Source organism: Amblyomma mixtum, chromosome 4 (genome assembly GCF_055824585.1).
Source record: "Amblyomma mixtum isolate Tamu chromosome 4, ASM5582458v1, whole genome shotgun sequence".
Lineage (NCBI taxonomy): Eukaryota > Metazoa > Arthropoda > Arachnida > Ixodida > Ixodidae > Amblyomma > Amblyomma mixtum.
Window position 1 is genome coordinate 41,923,974 of NC_143015.1, and position 14,302 is coordinate 41,938,275.

The 14,302-nt window shown below is 46.0% G+C and overlaps 1 protein-coding gene across 1 annotated transcript in view; it reads right to left on the reverse strand.

Moving 5' to 3' along the window:
• The window catches only part of LOC149346319 (sodium-coupled monocarboxylate transporter 2-like), a 95,515-nt gene extending 87,244 nt beyond the window's left edge, over nt 1–8,271 (reverse strand). The window contains exon 1 of the mRNA XM_089586369.1: nt 6,016–8,271. Within this exon, the coding sequence (XP_089442495.1) occupies nt 6,016–6,357 (342 nt within the window). The 5' untranslated portion in view covers nt 6,358–8,271. The remainder of the gene's footprint in view (nt 1–6,015) is intronic.
• Between the last annotated feature and the right edge of the window lie 6,031 nt (nt 8,272–14,302).

Below are 14,302 nucleotides of genomic sequence, written 5' to 3' on the forward strand. Positions count from 1 at the left end.
GAAAAAGGTTACCCACAACCCGGTGGGAGGATTTGATTACGTCACAACGTGGCGTGAGCTCTCTCTACTAGTCATTAAGTTAATCGCCATCTGCCACGGTGGGGAGGTTGTGATCATTTCACATACTCATGGGACCTCTATCGACCAGTCAGCGAATGTCGTCACATCGGGCGGCGGATTTTTCGCATGAAGTAAACTCTAACGCTGTCACATTATTACATAACTAAGCCAATAAAAGTTCATCACCTAATCACCTGCAAGTGTGCCAATAATTTTGTAGCAGAAAAGGAGAAACTCTGGTACATTTGAGCGGCTGATATGCGAAAGCTTGCAAACTAAGGAGGTAAGAATGCGGTACGCGTAAGGGAAATAAATTGGCAGAATTTTTAGATGCAGATAAAACAGCAAAATCAGCGTAAAATACAATCTGACTTAAAAATGAACTACCGAGTGGAAAGCAGCAGTAAAATGAGGGTGATAAATTTTACTGACAAGCTGTTTACGTGCCCAAAACATTCCCGATACGAAGGCGGCTTCAGAGGAAACCCATTCGACGTCAAACCGCTTTTAGCTTAACGTCGAGTTCCCCGTAGAAAACAACTGCCGCTCAGCAGGATGTCGCTAAATTTGGCACTAGCATATATATATATTCTTTTTTGGAATAGAGGGCACGATCTTCTTCCGGTAGGAATTACTGCACTGTGGAGCTGCAACCTCCACGCGAAGGTTAAAAAAAAAAACTCTTCGGGATAAAGGAGGTTAACATGACGGCACATACACAAGCAGTCGCCTGCGAAAGGCTTACAACCGCAGCCGTAAAGCCGGCGTCAGATGTTATCTGCCGCCAAGAGCTGGAGAACAGCTTCATGGCCTTACTGCTTTCGGGAACACTGGCTGCTCCAATTGCTGCCGCGCCTGACAACTTTCGTGGCGTGTGCTTAAAAGCCATGCATGAAAGAGATACCGAGAATTCGCTCGAAAGCTACTGAACAGACTGATGCAGTGTTCAGCCATACATTTTCGTGGAGTACGTGTGAAAAAGTGATATATTGGGGTAGTTTACGCGAAAAAGTTGTAGGAAACAGCACCAAATAGCTTTAATCTTTGGTATGTGAACAGAGGAGCCTTAACTGAAATGTTATTTTCCTCTAGAACGTCGCACACCAAAAATTAATAACCCCTTGCTTATTGTCAGCACAGTCTGCTCGAGTTTCGGTAGGGCTATCTGCGGGAATCTTTCGAAACGAGAGGTGTCAACAAGTTTTTATTAGATAGCATTCACTTGATGCCTCTCGGCCAGTGAACGTGTGACGTCATTAGCGGCGGTGAACAACAGCTTTGATAAAGTGTGCTGCCATCCACACACATGTGGCTTCCTCTATAGCCACGTGCAGCTCATCCAATGGAAAGGGACAGAGGGAAGCGCTTGGTGTATAACTATACCGGATCTGTGTGCGCTCCGCGGCAAACGCAGTTGATAAGGCGGTTCGTGTATGACACGCTTTTACAGGTAAAGGTGGGAGTAAACACGTTCGCTTCCGCTGAATGATATATTGCCTCGTGGTTGGGACTATAGGTATTAAAGTATAAAACTGAGAAGGGTTGTTTTGTAGGCCAGTTAGTGATCCATACTTCCAGAAATGCTTCGGCGCGGCAGACAAGGACACGACGTAGAAAACACGCCACAGGGCGCCCTGCGATGTGTTTTCTACGTCTTGTCCTTGTCTGCCGCGCCGAAGCATTTCTTGAAGTATACAACTGAGGCTGGCGCAGAACGCGAACTGCTGCGAACGTGTGCAATAAAATAAAAAGAAACGGAACTCAGCAGTGGCAAATGAGCAAGCATAATAGCGTTCGTAGAAGGTGAAAATGGCGATCGCAATTGGCAGTGCTCAGTTTAAAAGGAACACCGAACTTGGCAGGTAAATGGCTAAACCACTGACAAACATATCGAACAACTTAGAAAATGTTGGGCGTGGCGATGAGTGCACTAGAGCATTTTGGTGATGTCTGGCACAGCCAAAGAGGCAATAAAGCCCTATGGTTTGGTTTAGTTGGGTTTATGGGGGTTTAACGTCCCAAGGCGGCTCAGGCTATGAGAGACGCCGGAGTAAAGGGCTTCGGAAATTTCGACCACCTGGGGTTCTTTAACGTGCACTGACATCGCACAGTACACGGGCCGCTAGAATTTCGCCTCCATCAAAATTCGGCCGCCGCGGCCGGGATCGAACCCGCGTCTTTCGGGCTAACAGCCGAGCACCGTAACCACTAAGCCACCGCGGCGGGCATAAAGCCCTATGGGAGAGATGGCAAACGTAGAATAAAAAACAAGCCTGTATGAGAGTAATAAAGGGGAAGTAATGATGAATAGAGGGAGGATTAAATGTTCTCTCTTCACAAATGCTGAGAAGAAGGCTACTTTGACTGGAAACAAAGTTGTTACTGGCAAGAAAAAAAAATAGGTACAGCTATCACTACGAGCAGCCGTTTTCCGAAAACACGTTGCCATAAATCTTCCTTGTAAGTGGATCTTCGATCGCAACGCCATTCAATTCTAGTAAGCTATGACAGAATCTGTAATATTCTCGACGTTGTCATTTATACTGTGTATGGCGAAAATAAAATGTTGCGTTATGTATTTAGTTTCATAGTATTATATAAATTTCATATAAGCTTCATATAAATCCGTACTTCGCTACTGATTGAACGTTAGTTAAACAAAGCCATGAAGTACAAACCAGAGAATTTGACTATAAGCAAGGATACTGTGGAGTTGTCATCAATACCCTTTCTAAGACTTACCAGTGCTTCCAAGTGAATATGTCTGAAATCGTTTACATGCTGCCATTTGCTGCCATTTTAATTCAGTGTAGAATACACTAGTGTATGCGAGGACAATGATGAATTCGAACAGCGTGGTGGATCGTAAGCCGCAGAGTTTTTGAAGTGAGATAACGAGTTTTCTCATGAATGTTGTGTTGGGATGTCTCATAATTGCTTCACACTTCGTGGCAATGTTCCTGCACGGTGTACCATCAAAGAGAAACCAAGATTATTACTAAGGACCTACTGGACAAAATGTTCCACCCCAAGACCTCAAAACTGCGATTTGTTCCTTACACGATAATATGCTTGCGCTTCAAATTTGGACTTCCATGATATTTTAAATCCAGTCTCTTCATGAAAACAGCTTGCGTAAGTAGACTATGCAGCCAGGTGGAAAAGAAGCGTGAAGGGGGGGGGGGGGGTGTCATCAGCCATTTAGTTAGCTTTGATGAAATCCTACAGAATTATACTCAAGAACGGTCGGGGTTTCCTAAACGCCTGACAAAATTAAGAAAGGACGAAGAAATAAGATTACAAGGATAAAAACCAAAACCTTTCACACCCCACGAATTAATACTCGTCTGGTACCCAGAACTTTACTAGCGAGAATATCGGCACTGTAGAAAAATTTCGGACCTCTACCACATGCTATGGGGCTGCCAGAAAAACAATATCATATCTGTCATCCCTTCACCAGCTTCTAACCACTGGTAGGCGGTCCTGCTCAATGCAGGCCCTGAGGACCAGTCGGCGCATACAAAGCCGCCTTAACAGGTTCGACAAATTGAGCTCTGAAATAGGAGTCCAAAAACGAGGTGCATTCTCAATTTGTTCAATGAACAATTACATTAACCACAACAACAACTGTTTTTCTTTCTCTTCTGGTTTAGAATTGGAAGAAGCGCCCTTCGGACAAGCAGTGTCACGCAGTGGAGGACTTAATGGTGTAGACAGGCGCAAGCTTGCATGCGTTATTTCGTGATTTAAATTGAAACTTTGGAGAGGAACACTATCCTAGATTCCGTACAGGTTAGGATAATTAATCAACCATAGTAGTCTCGGAATACAACCGCCTGTGAAGTTCCAGTATGGATGTGCACTGCAGCAGAAGCGGAGGAAATGTTTAATAAATGATTATGAGTTATTTCGAGGTTGACGATGGCAGTGATCCTCTCACATTATTGCCACATGGCCTCGTAACGGGTATGCGAAAACTGCTGCCGTGTGCTGCTCATTCATTGTATTAAAAACAAGCTCCCAAAGATATAATTTAAAAAGCTCTTTATTGCGATACTAACGTTGGTCACACCATGGAAGGCAAGCAAGGGAATGTCTCGGCAAGCTAGCGCTTTCTTTCTATTAACACAGATTATCCATCCGTACCCCCCAGGAAACACCCGTTCGGCTCCTAGTTCACTTATGGAATGACGGTAGAAGTGTTGTCATATGCTGTCAAACATCCAGTGCCCAGACATCGCACAGAACGCTGGCGGTTTTGCTTGCATTTTCATCAAAATGTGGCAGCCGCGGCTGCACTTTGACCCCGCGTTTTTAAGCTCAGCCGCCGGATGCTAGAACCACGGAGCCACAATGGAGGGTGAAACGCCGCTGCAGTGTCTCCCACTGGTGCAGATTTTTCTATCTATGTCAACCTAAAGGGACCGAACGTTCCCGATCAAGTTAGCCTTTTTATTGTATTTCCTCTTTAATGATAAACAGGGTGCTGTAAGAGACAACTAGTCTCTTATAACCTATTGATTGGAAAAAATGAAAGACCCTCGCCACTGATACTGTCACCATCACGTGCCCGTCTATATTGTTACATGCTGTAACCGCTTATTTTTAAAAGCAGTGACTTGTATTTGTTACTGATGAATGTCTCAACCTACCGTTTATGTAATACATCTGGAAGATAAATATATTTAAGTGAAGTCACCGCCGACCGCTTCTTAAACCAAAATGCGAGGATGCAAGGGGAGATTTTTTTGTTGAATACAACAGAAAAAGAAAAATCATCAGCTAGCATTTCAAGGCAACTCCTGTGTAGCTACCAGTAGATGCGGAATGAGGATTTAAAACCAATAAATATATCACTAAGCTTTTATTTGAAAAAAGAACGAAAAAAAGAACTAAACGCGGCATTTGAGTGAGGCTCACTTATGAAACTCGACGTCAAAAGCAACTTCAGGAGTTAGAAGGCGTGGAAAAATGAATTTAAACTTTCATCGCCAATTGTTAAACGATGAAAGCGCCTTTTGGTGCTCAAAAAAACGCCGACACAATGGTCCAGGCATCTAATGGCACTGTAAAGAAAGTTAGTAAAGATCAATTTTCTCCTCAATGTCTCTCATGTTGTAGTCTTTCACTATAAGTCGAGGTTAGGGAGCAATAGTGCTTTTTAGTGCCTAGTTCATTTTTGCGACATACAAGAATAAACCGCATCCGCAGAGCTATGTTTTGGCGAAAGTGTTCTCGTGTTTCAGAGTAAAAGGCAGCGGTAACGCTGCAGGCTTAGCCCATTTTTTCGAATGATCGCAGGAGTTGATTAAGCCAGAGGATATGTGGGTAGCACAAGCAATTGGTTTTCTGAGAGCACACCTAATTCAAGATAAATGCAAAATTTCTCAAAGTGTGCAGTGCATCACGCTCCATTGCACGTTGGGAAAAAAATAATTACTTTTCGTTTAATGAGAAAGTGAGCATTTCGTTTAATGATATTATAAATTAAATCCAATTTACTTCCTAAACGTGAAAGGCTTCCGCCTGAGTTGCTGCGGGGCACACCGGTTAAAAACACGCCTTTTTTTTTAGTTCGTCATCAAAGTTCTTCTCTATAAGCGTAGTCCAGGTAATTAGGTTCTGCTAAGTTTATGAAGACAACGACGAAAAGAACGCAATATTTAATCACACAATCTATACTAAATCACCCTCTGAAGAATGTACCTTATGCTTTGCTGTATTCCACATGTTTGGCCCGAGGTACTCGTTGGGTAGTCCTAATTAGCTTTACAACTAGTACAAAAATGAATGCACTCACGACACGAAATGTTATAAAATTGTTAGAAGGGAAGGATTTTGTTCTCTGCCTTCCCATCACAACAGATGCTGGAAAGAAGTGTGCTGTAAGTATTGCACTTAACTGTAGAATATTAGGCGAAGCAACAGAACGGCTTTGATTCAAACTCTCACCTCAAATATGGACGTCACTCGAAGTTCGTACAGAAGTGGGACAAACACGCGCGTAGTCAGCGGTAGGAAAAGCAAAGGCGTAACGCCGCACCAAACGACGTGCCATCCGTAGGCGTAGAAGTGCGCCGGAAAGCCGATGAGGCCCGTCGAAGAGTACAGTGAGGCGACCGCAGAAGCCGCAAGGGGAAGAATCTTTATAGCTCGGCTGCCTAGGAAGACCTCCGCTTTGGTGGCGGCAACTCCGGGCGAAGAAACTCTCTTCCTCAACGAGTAAAATAATCCAAACACGACATTTGCCACAACGAGAACTGCAAAGATTACGTATTCGAGGATTCGAACCATTCTGGAGGGCTTTCTTTGAAATTGTTTTTTCTACTACCTTAAGCGCCTGCTCGCTAAAAAATAGGGTACACGCACGGAACAACCAGGTGCCTGGCCCGAACTGATAGCAGCGACGAAGCGTCCGTAATACTCTGAGCGCCGTCGTGTATTCCGTGAACATCTGGAACTGATGGAGCGCCAGCTGTGAGCCCTAAACTGAACAAAGTACTATTTACTCTGAAGCAGAAAGGAATCCAGACCTGGTCGATAACTCTAATTTTTCCGCATAGACCGAGAATTATTCGACTTTTAGATAGATTCCTATGGCGTGGGTGGTTTAAATTATTTATTATCATCATCATCGTCAGCCTGACTACGCCCACTGCAGGGCAAAGGCCTCTCCCATGTCTCTCCATTAACCCTGTCCTTTGCCAGCTGCGGCCACCGGATCACCGCAAACTTCTTAATCTTATCCGCCCACCTAACTTTCTACCGCCCCCGCAACGGTTGCCTTCTCTTGGAATCCACTCCTTTACCTTTAAGGACTAGTGGTTTTCTTGCTTTCGCATTAAATGCCCTGCACAAGCCCTGCCTTTTCTGTTGACGGCGCAAGGTGACATATTTAAATACGCTAAGTAAATACGCTAACTGATGGGCATACGCAAGTGTACAGAAGTATATTGTCACATTTATATATGTGGAGTACTGGGTAGACACATAATACCTACAGCAACTTAATGTTGTTATCCTAGCATGAGTTCTCCGCCATCTGTTGTGGGCAGGTTCCTCTACTTTATGTGCTCTTTTATTTGTTCCAACACATGCAGTCTGCTTCATGGCACATGAAAGATAAGCAAACATGAAAAACTGCGCAAATGACATCGAGGGTCTTTTACCGACGTGGGTATCCACGTCACTTCGCAGCGCTTTAATATCAATACAGCACTCACTTTTCCTAGCCGGATGCTGTTATCGAAACTATTGCGTGTTTCCCGGGAAGAGAACTGCCAGAACCCGCCTCGTAAAACCCAGATAACAAGGGCTGGCCACCCTGACGTTTTGACATCTTCCGACGGGGTGTTAGGAGCAGTGACCGGGAGGCTGCGGGCCTTAATTGATGGCTGCGCCGCGAAACCCTGAAGTAAATTTAAGATCGTTTCCTTTCCTTTCCATATGAGATGATGCGGCGGTGATTGAGAGAAAGGCGATGATGCAGACGAAGGCGAAGAAATATATTTACAAAAATATATAAAGGCAAACTGTAAGTCACACAAGTAAAGTAACACAGACAACTATACACTGCAAATTAAGCGGAAACTGCATAGGTTCTAGAAATCAACGAGCTTAAGAGGGTCGAGTAAGTCAAACTTGCAGGTAAAGCATGCGAAGTCATTTTGGGCTAGCACTTGAAATAGCGAAGTAATCACCGACTAAAATACGGAGGCCCTTCAGACTTCTCCGCAGCGCACAACGTCAAGGAAGGGGGCATGATGGCGTCATCGAAGGTATATCTCCGTACATTTCCAGCGCAGAAACGCCTGTTTTGAAGGAAAAAACCAACGCCCCCGAAGGCAAACCCTGCCGAGAGTTGTTAGGCAGTATCTTTATAACGCGTCTGGGCAGGGTGAGGCTGACGACAGCGGTAATTTGAAGTCATACCTTCCGTGACGTCACGCTAAATTTCCCTGGACTCTGCGGTGCATTGAGGAGAAACGCAAAAATCATTCATTGATTACGTCACTACTTTAAATCCTAGTGCACAAACACTTGGCATGCTTTACCTACAGCCTATGCAGATTTCAATCCTTGAATATCGCGAAATTCTCAAAAAGTGCTACAGTGCCCTTCAAAAGAAGCGATCTCACACAGAGGTGACACTCGCCAACCTTGTGTATTCAACTACATGCTCAGCATGCAGTCTCTGCCTAGACTGGTTTCAAATGCCTTCGAGCCTCATTTTAACGGTTTCGTTCATAAAGAAGTTGGGGTGGTCATTCATGGTGGCCCTCCCCAGGCTTCCATGCACCAATGAAATTCTTATACAGCCCATGAAGGTTGAGCAATACCTCGAACCCACAGCCGTCGTGAAAAAACAAAAAAGAACTAGAAAATATTAGAAACCCCTTTCCACACGTGCTTTACTTGCATTCATCCCCGCTCCCTCCCTCCAGCCACCATCACGCACTGGGCACTGACACTTACTTATCTTTTCAGCGAGTCGTATGAGGTTGTCAGCATGTTTCCAGCCGTGAGACCTGCGAGAGCCAGAGACGTTAGGCAAATTCTTAGTTTTTCCGCAAGTATCCGCGATGGGGGAAGGCGCCGTAAGGGGAGGTCGCGAAGCGTCGGACAAGGGAGCCGCTGCGAGAATTCTACGCATGAAAGGCGGAACGGGCCCGTTGCGACAGAACGGAATGCTAAGAGTCATCTTTTGTGTAAATGCAACGCATAGCACCTACTTATGTCCTCCTTTCATGCACAGTACGTTCGCTGAAGCGTCAACGGGACGCAAGCAGCAGTTGCTTGAGCTGCTCTCCGGCTCCTTCGGCACACCTGCTTTCATTGAGCAGAGAAGGGCATCCCACCTTAGCGGCGCCGATATGTCGATAGTTGTATTGGTACGTCCACTCGAGGGCAGGGCTGTGCATGGCCGCGAGGCCCCAGCCGAGAACGATGTTTTAAGAGACCTCTACGCAATCCGGCGCACTTTACCATTTTCATACCAATGTGATAACAAAACTGACGAGACGATAAATGAGCGGCGCTCTTACACGGTTCGAAGGGTATAGAAGGGTGGGCTCAACCCCGTCAAGGCATTGCGCTTTGCTGCAGTCAACCCTATCAAGTGCCTGCCGCGGAACCTATAGTCCGCAGTCCTTCGTTCGTGACCCTGCTAACTTCGGCGCCGTCAACTCCGTTCTCCGTGGCGCCAGAAAGCTTTTCTTGCTATGCGTGTACTTCTGAAATTTTTATTGTGAAAGCAATACTAGTTGCACTTTCAGCCCGTCGCGTAGCGAGGCCGGTAGCTACCAATGACCTTTAGCATGACCCCCTGCTGTGACGTCATGTCATCTACCGCAAAAACCAGGGCCGAACTCGCGCCGTCGCGTAGCGAGGTCGCAGCTACCAAGCGCGGCCTAACTCCTGCTCCTGCCGCGCGCGGAGCGCTTAGCGGTCTGACGTCACAGCTGCAAGAGCGGGGCTCCAACTTGCGCCGTCGCATATCGAGGCCGCAGCTACCAAGCGCGGCCTAACTCCCGCTCATGCCGCGCGCGGCGCGCTTAGCGGTTTGACGTCATGCCATCTGCTGCAAAACCGGGCGCGCAGCGCGCCCGCGGCCAGACGTTGCAATGCTGCCTACCGCGAAAGCCGCTCGGCAGAATGCAAAGAGGAAGCAACAGCGAGCTACGGAGACCGAAGAAGAGCGTGAACAAAGACTTTCTAAGCGGCGTGCCCAGTATGCAGCTCGTCGACAAAGTTGCCACTCTGCATTAACCTCACCAGCAACCAAGTACATAATTGCGGCCGCAGCACTTCTCGCCTCCCTAGTAGTCGTTCATAGAATAACCAGGTAACACCTTTAATTAAAACACCATGCCGTATCCAGATTGAATCACTGTATAACTGATGCATCACCACAAGTCTAACCACAAGTACCACCACCAGCTACGCTATACCAGCTGAACCATGGCGTAACTATGGATATTGCTTTCGCAATTACCGGGTTTAACCAAGCTAAGCCACAGCCATTTTTTGTTCTCGTTCCCTATCCCTCGCTTTTTATTTCCTTTGCCCTGTGTATATATCATCGATACTTGTATCCTGCAGCAGCCCTGCGTTTTGGATATTTATAAATATTCCTGTGTGTTCAGTACTAGTTGTTTGTGCCAGGAGAGACATGAAAACGGGGGTAGAGTTGCACACGTACATTCAGGTGTTGCCTCTGAGGGGCGAGAGGACATAGTGGAGGTAGGCTCAGAGGGCCCGAAGCTTTGAGTTGGTGAAGTTGACAATGAGACGCAGTGGAAAACATGGTTTGTGATTTTATGGGGGTCTGCAAAAGGTCGGTGCCAAGCCTTTCCAGGATATCAGGCGTGATAAAGGCGTGTTGATACAGGATATCGCTTGAAGTTTATTGAAAAGTTTGTTCATTTTGTTCTCAAGTTGAGAAGTGGGTTCCTTTCTTAATATTTCGTAGTCCGGGCCGTCGAAAAGTTTTTCACTTATTGTTTCTTAATCCGGTCGGTCGGGGACCGCCACCGAATTTTCTTTGTCTGCCGGGAAATTGACGGGGTTCTGTCACGAAGTTCTCGGAAAGCTGATATTTCTCCTTCAGAACGGTTCTGTGGTTGGCGGCTGAGTAACCTGGACAGGACACCGATTGCTTTTAGCCGGACTTCTTCGCGGGCGGAAGATTCAATATGCTTAATACCATTCGTCATGGCTGCAACCAGCAGTCCGAAAGGCGGTTTCTTTGACGTGGTGTTGACGGCAACACCAAGATAACGTAGTGTTGGCCTGTCGCCAATGCAGTAGAGAGAAAGAGATAAAGACGAAGAGGGAAGGCAGGGATGTAAACCAGAAGTACAGTTCGTCGAAGGCAGCGATCAGGATAAGAGTTTGGTGACAAAGTTGGAGACGTCACCAGGCGACCTATTTGCATTGTCTTTATCTTGTCTTTACAGTTGGTACAATTCCAGTGTACGGACGGACACCGCGAGCGTGAGCCCTTAAAGGCTTTCGTCTTAGTTTATAGTCGGGAGGGGAGTAAGAAATTCATATGGTTCATGCTTACTGCGGTCTGGAAACTTCTGACTCGGATAGTTTTTCTTTACTTCCGTCGCTGAATACCTTTTCTGCACTCTTGAGAGCATGCGCTTGCCTACTGGGATTTCTTTCTGAAGAGTTTGTGTACGAGACTCACCACTCATACATCTCACAAGTTGTTCGCAGGACTGTGAAAGGTAGAGCTCCATCGTCCAATCAGAGCCAAGGAAGACAACATACAGTGCTTAGAATAGTTGAGTAGTGTTGTGAATATTTTTCAACATGTATTGCAGCAATTGAAAATGTAGTTCGGGATTGTGTTTTGAAAGTAAACTGAGCGCAGAATGCACTGGTTAGATTAGCGGTGAAACTCCGCGCTAACACAGTGCGTCGGAGGTTTGCTGAGAAGTGCTGCGCCGCCATCCGTAAAAATGGTGACCACCGAGTCGAATGAGTATTCTGTACGCAGCTTATGGACACTGGTGCTCTTGCCTTCCCACCACAAGCCGTTATGTGAGTCGCCGTTATCGCAACATAGTGTCTCAAAAAGGGAAGCTGAAGTCTTAACTCCGCACTCTTGAAGCATTTTGTAAATGTGTTTTAATCCTGAAAAGGGATGTAAGGATGATGAGTAGAGTTTAAAGCACTAAACGGTCTTAAAATGCGGGTCACTCACCCTGCTTACGGACGCCATATACACAACCAGTGTGCTATAAATTGTCATGATTACCCTAAAAGGAGGACTGGAAAAGAGCAGTGCAAAGCTTTATATAAATTCAATGCAAGTAACACCGCAATAGTGATGTCAGAATAGCCCAAAATTCAAAGTAAGACATGATGTTGGGCTAGTCGGTTCATGGTTAGAGCGAAACAAAACTGCGCGAAGACGACGGGACAAAAGAAAGGCACGACGGGAAAAGAATGCGCTTTGTGTGTGTGTTTTCGTGCCTTTCTTTTGTCCCGTCGTCTTCGCGCAGTTTTGTTTCGCTCTAACCCGAAATTCAGTTGCAACATTTTCTCAGGAAACCTCTGAGCCGTTTTGTACCAGTTGCACTCAGAGGGACATTTCAGCTAGGAAAATTCTGAATAGTTAAAATTTGTTTCCTTGTTTCGTGCCTTTTGTAGCAATGATTTAAGATGCATACCTGCAGGTTTAATTTTTCTCTCGCTTTGCAAGCGACAATATTTAATATTGATGGTTTGGTTTGGTTTATGGGGTTTAACGTCCCAAAGCGACTAAGGCTATGAGAGACGCCGTAGTGGGGGCTCCGGAAATTTCGACCACCTGGGATTTTTTACGTGCACTGACATCGCACAGTATACGGGCCTCTATAATTTCTCATCCAAAGAAGTTCAACCGCCGCGGCCGGGATCGAACCCGCGTGTTTCGGGTCAGCAGCCGAGCGCGCCATAAACACTGAGCCACCGCGGCGGCATATTTAATATTGAGGTGCAATTCAATCGCAAGCTTGTGACGGAAGAACAAGGAGGTGCGGACAATCGTGCTCTGGCTCTATTATTCCGCAGATGACCAGGATTTGCTGGTTTGTTGGCAAACCTTCTTCCTGGTGGGCAGCCATGTTTTTTTTTTTTTTGAGTGCTGCGCCTTTTGTGCACTGATTGTTTCTACGACCTGTTATTTCTTCCCGACCATATGCTGCACTGAATATATTCACCTAACAGCATAAGGAGCCCATTGTTGTAATTTTCACTAACACTCTCTTAGTTGTATAGCTTTCATTGAAGGCGTTAATTTTTTGCCACTAGGTAGAGGTCGTACGTCGAGCTTTCTCTCGGTTCTTTATGATTAATAGATGTTTTTGGAAGTGCTTTCAGGCACTGTTCTTGTTTTTTTTTAACAAGCTTCCATGGGAAGGTTGCTTTTTTTTAGCTTCCATGTTAGCTTCCTTGGGAAGAAGGTAACAGCATTACAAGCGCTATTTCATTGCACGATCAATGGCATATACCGATATACGGATATCCGTGTTTGTAAATATTAGTGAGGCCTTCTTCACACCAAACCCACGGGTGGGCGATTTGCTCATTTATTTGTAACTCCATATGAATTCCTTTGTACATATTCTCTTACTATAGCGCGAGTGCAGATTTCTTGTGTCATTTCTGGGTGTTCATTTGATGTTGAATGCAATACCTAAAAGACTAATAAAACGAAAAGCGAGTGATAAGAACGTGTTTAATTCCTCAAAACATTATATCTGAATAATAGAAGCATTATATAAAAGCTTCAAAGACTTGAAAAAGTAACTAAAAATTGCATTACCCCAAGGGACGTCACCGACAACAAAGCATTTAGGGCATTTAGGGTAGGGTGTTCACCGCATAGCGGGAATTTGTTGTCATATGTGAAAGGATAGATTTTGCTTAGTAAACTCAGATTGGGGTATGAATTAGTCTGCAGCTGTCTCCAGGCAACCGACTGCTCTCTACTAAGCTAGGTCTTTGTGGGGAGGGGGGTAGGTCCTCCTAAGGGCTCGTTGGTGTTCTAAGATGGCTGTGAAACGCGACAGCGTCTTGCAGCGCTGCCAGGGAGTCCACGGAACGCCATCGCTTGTTCAGCGCGACGCCTTGCCCGTTGGAAATGTAAATTGGTAAATTTGTTTTTCAAGGAAGTAAATGGCGCAGTATCTGTCTCGCATATCTCGGCGGGCACCTGAACCGCGCCGTAAGTGAAGGGAGGAAGGTAGGAGTGAAAGAAGAAAGAAAGAAAGAGTTGTCGTAGTGGAGGTCTCCTGAATAATTTCGACCACCTGGGGATCCTTAGCGTGCACTGACATCGCACAGCACACCGGAGCCTCTTGCGTTTCGCCTCCATCGAAACGTGGCCGCCGCGGTCGGGTTCGAACCCGGGTACTCCGGCTCGGTAGACGGGTGCCTTACCACTGAGCCACCGCGGGGGGTACCGTTGGAAACAGCTTTGAACGCAACACGGAACACTCCGCCTAAAGAAGCGTAACATCAGGAACCTAGACGTCATAATCAGAACCGCCTACAAGACGGCACTGGGCCTTCCTCTTGCGACATCGACGGACCGAGCTAATAGAGGCACACCTCACGGCGCAGGTAGTACGACTCTCCACTAGTCGGACTTACGAGAAGTCCTCACTGATTTAAACATCAATTGCGCCCGACAGCTAGACGCTAAAAATAAATTCCAGCCTCATGGAGAGGAAAATTCAAG